The sequence below is a fragment of the Danio rerio genome, chromosome 5 (genome assembly GCF_049306965.1).
Source record: "Danio rerio strain Tuebingen ecotype United States chromosome 5, GRCz12tu, whole genome shotgun sequence".
Taxonomy (NCBI): Eukaryota; Metazoa; Chordata; class Actinopteri; order Cypriniformes; family Danionidae; genus Danio; species Danio rerio.
The window spans coordinates 26,670,758-26,680,549 of record NC_133180.1 but is presented as its reverse complement, the minus strand read 5'-3'; the positions used below and the strand labels follow the sequence as shown (position 1 = coordinate 26,680,549).

The window sequence follows — 9,792 nt, the reverse complement described above, 5'->3', positions numbered from 1 at the left end:
TATGTACATCATTTACAGTTGTAGGGAAACCCAGACTGTGATTGTTACAGAAATGACAGGGATGTAAAAGTACAGATTATTTATGTACAAAGGTAGTGGCTCACAGTTTATATACAGATAGAGCATTGACATTATGCTACTGAGAAGACTTTTGTAAACCACTCAGTATCTTAACTACGGTCTGCAATCTAAGACACGAGTGCTAAACCTCACAACAGAAGGCACAGATTCAGCATTTCACAATGACTGTGTGTCGTGAATTCAAGCTCACAACCTGTTCAACAAACAGACTACCAGATAATTCTTGACATTAACAGCCAAATTGATCAGTTTTCACAACATAAAATATAAAAAAAACTGTACAATTGTTGCTGAATAAAGATCCACCAGACGCACTGATTGTGATGTACAATTCTGTGCTTGTGTCTTTTAAAGCACAATGGCTGATCCTTAAATCTAGATTTAAATTACATTGTTTTGTATTTCAAGTAAACAGCTGAACAGTGGAAAGACTTCTTAACTCAAGTGAAGATGAAAAAGTATATATTACTCGCATGTAAATACTATATAGGCTATTAATAAATCCAAAAGGTAGCAGGGGAAAATAATCGTATTTGTTCAGCTGTGCAATATATGGATATTAAAGGCACGGCTCTCACCTTGTGTTATAACAGAAAACACCTGTAGATGGCGGTGGTAAACCACTAATAATAATGAGCGAGCCTCACAACCACACTAATGAAAAACGAACACCCCTGTTAAAATATTCTAGTCTACAGTAAATAAGTTACATTCTTCCTCATAAATGATTCAAATAATTACTTATCATTGCTTAAAAAACACAAAAAAGCGTGATTGTGTGCGTAAAACCTCACACGTTGTCAAGATAACCTCGAGTGAGTTACCTAGCAGTTGTACAAAATCAAACAAAACACTGAAGTCAACCGCTGCCCCACTAAACAACACTAAAGAACATTCATAGCTGTGTTTTTAAAACATTCACTTCCCATATTGGACCACTGCAGAATCTGACACTTCAACAAGATCGTTAAAATGCGTTTGTTTTACCACTCAGCGTATATCTTTACATAGAAAACAAATAAGAGTGAATTTACCTTGTCACAGCGGAACCCCAGCTAACAGAGGTCATTCACAGAACATTGGCTATAATTCTGGAACAACCAGTACTCCGGGAGGTTTGTTCAACGCTATACGGTTTTATCCCCTTAACTGCCTGCTCTACCAAATGGTTGACAATATTTTGACTGTTTTTAAATAATGACTGTTAAAGTTATTTAAATCATAGGTCTTTAACTCGATTCCTGGAGGGTCACAGCTCTGCAGTTTTGCTCCAACCCTAATTAAACACAGCTGATCCAAATAATGGAGATGAGGTGTTCAAGAGTCCTAAACACCTTGATTAGTTTGATCAGCTGTGTTTGATTGGGTTGGTGCAAAACTGCAGAGCTGCGGCTCTCCAGGAATTGAGTTTGAGACCTATGATTTAAAGAATGGCATTGTTGGTTTACAAAAAAAAAAAAGGAAACAACAATCAAACAATCCTATTGGACTACTACACTTTATTTTGGTTTAATTGTAAAAATAAATAAACAAAAAAACATGTTAAATGAGAATGTGAAATATTTTATGGCATATTTCAATAAATAAAGATGATTTAGTATTCTAAAATGCTTTATTTTGATTATTTCTTTAAATAAATTGGTCTTGCACTTCATATTGTTCTGATTTTCATAGCATATGTATTAATTCCGGTAATTTTACCATGAACTGACATGTCAACCATTTGGTAAAGCTTGATATTTCTTAAATTATTTGATGTTTTGAAAGAAAATGCATTGAGTGTGTTAACTAGTGACATTAGGAGTTAAGAAATCCAATCCAAACATTTTTTCTTGGTAGGGCAGTTAAAGGGATAATATTGTCAAATTGTCCACACAGAAACGTTTTTTTTTTCGACTTAAATGTTTTAGCTGGACATTTACCTTTTTATACTTACCAGATTGTTCAGAACAGATTCAAAAGTAGGCTATATTTACAAAATGAATTTAACATTGTCAAAATAAAATAGAAATTATACTTGGCAAAGACTTTTTTGGTTCCCAGAACGTTCCTAAAATGTCTCCATTGGTTAGGAGGAAAACTCTGAGTTGTTTCCAACAAACCTTTCTGCTATGTTCTGGGAAGATGGGAACATCATGAACATTATTTTTTATATACATTTCTGGAAACATAATCAAAATGTTCTTAGAGGTAATTTTGTTAGCTGGCTGTGCAGAAAATCTGCTTACTCCTCGGTGTTGAAATCAATTCAATCTTTATGCTGGGGGAGGTTTTTCGTTTCTTTGTTTGTTTGTGGCAATATAATAGAACAACAATGTTTGATTCCCAAAAACATTTTAGTGATCTTTTTTAGAGAATATTTTTGTATGAAAAACATTTCAATAATCTAAAGATCTCATGTTGTTTTGTTTTTTAACTATGACTTCTTGTGCAAGATTTTATGGATGTTGGCGGTTCTTTGTGGAACCAACAAATGCCAAAAAAGACACTTTTAAATAACCCTCGGATTAAAAGTTCATTATTCATTGTTCCTGCTTGAGGATTTCTGCACGTGTGATATTCATTGTTTGTTTTCAGAATATTTTGTTTGTCTCTATCACGCAACACGCCTGATATCTTACATCACCAGCTCACTAGCAAAGACTCCTGAACGTGTTGTGTCAGGTAGGAGGGACAGTCAAAATGCTTAAACACCAGCAGACATATGATCGCTGGAGCCAGAGGAGGATGTGGATGTTGAAGAGTGTCTTCTTCGCCCGGCGTGACCCTGGAGCATACTGGGGTGGAAGCCAGCGTGTCTGCGGGCGTGTTTGGTGAGGTGGTCGCTTCTCATGAAGCATTTGTCACAAAGTGGGCACATGAAACGCTTTTCCCCAGTGTGTGTGCGAAAGTGTCTTGTCAGTTCATCCGAGCGAGAGAATTTTTTTGCACAGCCTGGCCAGGTACACTGAAAGGGCCTCTCACCTATGAATAAACAAACGAGAGAGAGAGAAATTTAACTGTGATATTCAAACAAAAAGTACCATTTGATGTTTATTTTACTCATCCTCTGGCCTTCCAGTGACATCTTTTTTTCCGTTAGAACATTAAAGAATTTAAAAAGATTTTTAAAATAATCATGATTTTATAAGTCATGATTATTTATAAAATGAATTCTTGACATTTTATGAAACTTAGAAATTCAAAAAACAAATGCAGACAAATCAAATTTGTTACCTGTGGCTACCCAGCAAGTATTTTTTTGTTTTAGAAGATGTCTAATAGATGTCTAATAGACGTCTAAACATAGTCGTCTTGGCTAAAACGGCTAATTTTGGGCTGTCAGTGAAAATCTAATAGACATCTAAAATCAGTCAAAACTAGCCTAGTCATCAAATAAACAGAAATGAATGACTACACATATAAAGTTCGTCTAATCTGTCTTTTTCACCACTAGTCTAGTTTTGGGCTATTCTTAGATGTCTGTTATATTTTCACTGACAGCCCAAGTTTAGCCTGTTTTTAGCCAAGCTGTCTAAGTTTAGAAGTCTATTATACGTCTATTAAACACTAAATTGTTTGCTGGGTCGTGACAATGTCACCATGTGATAGTGTGTTCACACTGATCACCATTTGCTGAGGCAGCGGATATTGTAAATAATGCTCAGTTTCTTGCACATGTTGGTCATTTCACTTGATAGACCTCAGAAATGTATTAAAAAGATTTCCTTTTCTCAAAGTGCCAGTAGCCGTTGACTTGCTTTCTCTGAATAACCAAGGCCCATGGTTTAACTTAAAAATCTTTAATGTTCTACTGACAAACGTTTTTTTTGCAGTTCTTGACCTGAGGATGAGTAACAGCAACAATTGCTGTTATTTTAGCTTCCACGCAGAAAAAAAAATTGCAACAAAATAAACGACACATGCAAACTTATTCCATCTGTTCACAGCCTACAATCGAAATACAGACAACTTGTAAACGCAGGTTATCGGTGTACTGTTGTGGATAAACGCACTGGGAGGGGCTGCGCTTGGCAACAATGCGGCACCACGTGCCGGATGTTTACAACTGTGGAGTCAGGAGGTGTGTGTGCATGACGTCAGTGCTGCGTTAGGTTATATGCGGTTACTTTAGCGAGTGTCGCATTGAAGTATGCGGATCATCAAGCACCACTGACCACGACTACCACTACTAATTACCTGAATACAATGCAATGTCCTAACATGCATATCAACCCACATGAGGTCACAACACTTAATTTAATTCTCGATATTGATCCTAATAAACATCAAGCCTGGACACAAGACGAGCTACGCAAGTATTTTCTTATATCCACACGATTACGCAACTATGGTGTCCTGCGTAACAATATGTGGACTAAGCAACATGTTTGCTCACACTCTGATTAGTAACACCGTGTTCTGTTCCACCCTCATGTGTACCCTTGAGCGCTCCGCCCGCGGTTACACCCACCGCTACATGAGTGGCAGTTCCTGAAACCCAAAGCGTTCCCGAGAAGCGCAGAACGCGTGCCAGACACGCCAACAACCCCAGTCGAGTTACTGCATTTAGTTAGTTTAATTAATCGTACACACAAACACAATCATGATCCAACTGCGCTCGTGTCTTACCGGTGTGAACCCTGAAGTGCGCCTTCAGATGGGAAGACTTGCCGTATATTTTACCACAGCCTGCATACGGGCAGCAGTGTCTTTTCTCCGCGGATGCGTGCAGTCGGTCGCGCTTCCGTGTCCTTTTAACCCTGCCCGCAGTCTGTTTGCACTTCTCCCGGTTCTCCCGATTCTCCGCATCACTGTCCACTATTCGCTTGGCGCTGATGCCGCTCGGTATGCACTGGTTTAAGTCCAGCAGAATCATTGCGACCATCAACAGAGTCCGGCTTTCTTGACTTTCTTCAGACCCCTCCTCGCCGGTTAGTTTGTCGGAGCGCTCGACGTTTGAAACCGTCCCCAAGGACCTTGCTGCAATATCTACGTCCGTCATCGTAGTCACCCCAAATGTGCTGTAAATGTAGAAGTAAGCCGGTGTAAAAGAGCAGTAAAACTTAAATGGCAGTGTGGGGGGTTGTCATCATCTGCGCATCGGGATTCAGCAGACTCCAGAAAACGTGGTTTCACGCCTACTCGTGTCGTTCCCAATGTGACTTGGATGAAAGAGTGTCCAAAAGTAGGATAAAAGCTTGTGTTTCTTGTGTCTACATGCACAAGTTATCGAAGGGACATCCTAGGTGCTTATTCCCAATCTTGTATTAGCCTCACGAGACAGCGTGGAACTACTGCGTACTGTCATCCCCTTCTTCCCTCATAAGTGCGTCAACTGTATGTCTGTGCCGCTGTTTGCTGTTCCCATCTGAAAGAAACTACTTCGCGGAATCCCAAGGTGTCATCTTGAACCTCGCCGCTGATTGGACGCGCTGCTGGAGAGCGACGCTTTGAATGCTCTACCAGGAATCACCTAGGCAGCGTGTGATTGACAGGCAGGGCATCCAATGGTGTTGTGAGCTTCAGATGAAGGCGGTGTCGATGTGGCAGGAACTTAGTGTGCCTTCCTTCAGCACCAGATGTACACTGGTTGTACAGTCGAAGATTTTGCTTCTAAAAAAGGTTTTTGAGACTTTGCACAAAGCTGGGATGCCAGGGGAGTAATGTAAATGCATGGAGAAAAAACATGCATGCATTAATTTATTATTTTAACCAAACATTTATTAAATAATAAATAAAAAAATCAGATTTAAATGATTTCAGACATATATTATTTATTTTTCAGAAGCTGTGTATGCATGTAAACAACAATATAGATATAATTTACATTTTAGGATAAGAGTTATCACACTCTAAAAAATACTAGTTAAGCAAAATCCAATTAACCTTATCAGTCTATTGAACTTATATTACGTTAAACTGACTTAAAACAGCCCGTGTAACCTATAAAAATTAAGTTAGAACATTATTAACTTACACTGTAAAAAAAAAAAACTGTAATTTTATTATTTTTTTTCCGGCAGCTGGGGTGCCAGAAAAAACACACAAAATAACAGTCATTAAATTACAGAAATTTACTGTAAAATAACGGGCATTAAATGACAGGAATTTACTGTAAAATAACGGGCATTAAATGACAGGAATTTACTGTAAAATTATGGGTATTAAATTACAGAAATTTACAGTAAAATAATGGACATTAAATGACAGAAATTTTCTGTAAAATAATGGGCAATAAATGACAGGAATTTAATGTAAAACAATGGGCATTAAAATACATATATTCACTGTAAAATGATGGTCATTAAATTACATAAATTTACTGTAAATAATGACCATTAAATTACATAAATTTACAGTAAAATAATGGACATTAAGTGACAGAAATTTACTGTAAAATAATGGACATTAAATGCCAGAAATTTACTGTAAAATAATGGACATTAAGTGACAGTAATTTACTGTAAAATAATGGACATTAAATGACAGAAAATTACTGTAAAATGATGGGCATTAAATTACATAAATTTACTGTAAAATAATAGGCATTAAATGACAGAAATTTACTGTAAAATAATGGACATTAAATTACAGAATTTTACTGTAAAATATGGACATTAAATTACAGAAATTTACTGTAAATTAATGGGCATTAAATGACAGAAATTTAATGTAAAATAATGGACATTAATTGACAGAATTTTACTGTAAAATAATGGACATTAAATTACAGAATTTTACTGTAAAATAATGGACATTAAATTACAGAAATTTACTGTAAATTAATGGGCATTAAATGACAGAAATTTACTGTAAAATAATGGACATTAATTGACAGAATTTTACTGTAAAATAATGGACATTAAATTACAGAAATTTACTGTAAAATAATGGACATTAAATGACAGAATTTTACTGTAAAATAATGGACATTAAATTACAGAAATTTACTGTAAAATAATGGACATTAAATGACAGAATTTTACTGTAAAATAATGGACATTAAATTACAGAAATTTACTGTAAAATAATGGACATTAAATGACAGAAATTTTACTGTAAAATAATGGGCACTAGATGACAGAAATTTACTGTAAAATAATGGGCATTAAATTACAGAAATATACTGTCAAATAATGGACATTAAATTACAGAAATTTCCTTAAATTTAAATTTCTGGTAAAATTCTGTTTATTAACCTCTGTTATTTTACAGTAAATTTCTGTAGTTTAATGGCATTTTTTTTCCAGCACACCAGTTGCCGGAAATAAACCATAAAATTCCAGATTTTTTTACAGTATAGTTTAATAAGCTACAATGAACTAAAACATATGCTGTCATGATTGTTCATGTATTTTTTTACAGTGCATAAATAGTGGGTCTGTGGCATCTGAAACCTATTTGTTAGTCAACATTTGAAGTGCATCAAAACATTTGATAAATGTTGCCTTAAAACTTATTTAACAACACCCATTTCTTGTCTTAGGACAATTTTCAAAAATCTTTTGTATCCACTTCAAATGTACAGTAGATTACACTATTGACCAAAATAAGCATGTGTGGGTAATACAGGCACACATCTCCCTGGCATTGTCAGTAGGGTATATTTCCTGAGAACTTAAACACTAATGTTATTCCATGCCTTCTGCAACTGAAGCCAAACGCTTTCCTTTTAATAGTGTAAAGGAACATGATTATGTGACATTGAGAATGCAACAGGCCTAGCTTGTTTTGTTTTGTAAGGAAAATGACCTACATTATGATGACTGAGGCTCAGTTATGGTTTATAAGCATAGTGTTGACTTTGTACACATGTACAATTCATTTTATAGGCAATGTAATGGTCAATTGCACAAAAATAACTCAAGCCTTTTAAACATTCCAAGTGTTTTAAGTCTCTTTATGTGTTTATGGCCTAATGTGAACGTAACAACTGTTAAATGCTCACGACCCCTTTAAACGGAAAAGCGCAATAAATACCCATTTCCTCGTAGAACTTCAGCCCCCCTATCTGAGATTGACATGCAATGCACACTTTATCTCTCCCAGCCTTCATGGAATCTAGTTGCACAGATGCATTGAGCAACAACACGAGACTAACACGTTTCACAAAGTCCTTTTCACTTTAATAAGTCAGGTATACACTCTGCACATGAATCAATAGTAGAAGTTTTGAGGCGGGTCTTCGCGATGGACCACTGGAGAAGTGAGCCAATGAGAGCAAACGTAACACGACCCTTTTCGGAGTATTATCCCTACTCACGGAGCTTCACTCTGGGAAACATTTCTTGGAAAATATGGGAACAACACTCACGACCCCATTTCAGGAGTTTGTTCATAGGCATGATGAACTTGTACTTCTGACAAAAACAAAAAGCATTTAGACCTGCAGGCGAGAGCACGGTCCATGTACATGTCTAATGTCATTTACACTCTATTGACCTCATTTTGATACCTTTAGTCAGTGAACGAGATTTTATCATAGCAATATGAACTCCAGGTGTTGCATTTATTTATTTATAATTTGTTTGCTGTATATAAGACGACGCTTATGTTTCAGGCCTTCAGCGAGTTGAGCTAATAAATCATCTCGTTTCTAACAACAGTGTCAATACTAGATGGGTCACGTTGTTGTTGTTATTTCGCTCTCAGCAGCCGCACACACACACACACACACACACACACGTGTCTGTTTTTGTGGAACAGAATGTACCATGAACTAGAAGTGAACTTGAACGCCTCCCTCCGATGCAGAAAGGACAGTGCAAGCAGCACTTCCGCTCTAATGCAGAGTCATGCTCGTGCTTTAGCAGAACAGCAGAGTTCCTCGTCTCCAGAAGACACTGACTGTACTCTGGGATTTCGATATGTTCAGTACTATAGTGCACTCTGAGGAGCTCTCTTTAGACGAAATGCAGAAGCCGGGTAATTCCTGAGACAAACGAGGTCAAAATAATAAATGCAAATCAAAAGCAAATTTGAAGTTTTTAACTCCGCCAGTTAAGTGGGTCAAACCATGACAGACTCTGCAGACAACTCACCTACTTATGTAAATCTATATTAGTGTGTGGAGCCAGTCTCAAAAATAATACATTCACGAAATAAAATTCATACATGCGCCACACAATTCATGTTTACAAAATCCAATTTGTGGGTTCAAAACACAATTCATCAATACAATACACATGAATTCACAAGTAAAAATCATAAATATTGTCGCCAAATGAAGTGGATTTGTGTATTTATGACTCATGTTTCAATTTATGATTTATCAATCTTCTGAATTTAGAAGTTGGATTTGTGTATTTATGAATTGTGTTCTGAATTCAGATGTTGAATTTGTGTATTTATTAATCGTGTTTTAAATTTATGAACCGGATTTGTGTATATTTGAATCATGTTTTTAATTTACAAATTGGATTTATGCATATTTGAATCGTGTTTTCAATTGATGAATTGGATTATAAATCGTGTTTGAATTTAGACGTTGGATTTATTTATGAATCATGTTTCAGTTTAGACGTTAGATTTGTGTATTTATGAATTGTGTTCTGAATTCAGATGTTGGATTTGTGTATTTATTAATCGTGTTTTAAATTTATGAACCAGATTTGTGTTTATTTGAATCATGTTTTGAATTTACAAATTGGATTTATGCATATTTGAATCGTGTTTTCAATTGATGAATTGGATTTGTGTATTTGTAAATCGTGTTTGAATTTAGACGTT

The 9,792-nt window shown here is 36.0% G+C and overlaps 1 protein-coding gene across 1 annotated transcript; it reads right to left on the bottom strand.

Annotated features, from left to right (window-relative positions):
• Window positions 1–2,338: 2,338 nt before the first annotated feature.
• Window positions 2,339–5,351, bottom strand: klf9 (Kruppel like factor 9). The gene is given in 2 exon segments (NM_001128729.1): window positions 2,339–3,045; window positions 4,693–5,351. Coding segments are annotated over 2 exon segments (651 nt in total). The 5' UTR covers window positions 5,066–5,351; the 3' UTR covers window positions 2,339–2,767.
• Between the last annotated feature and the right edge of the window lie 4,441 nt (window positions 5,352–9,792).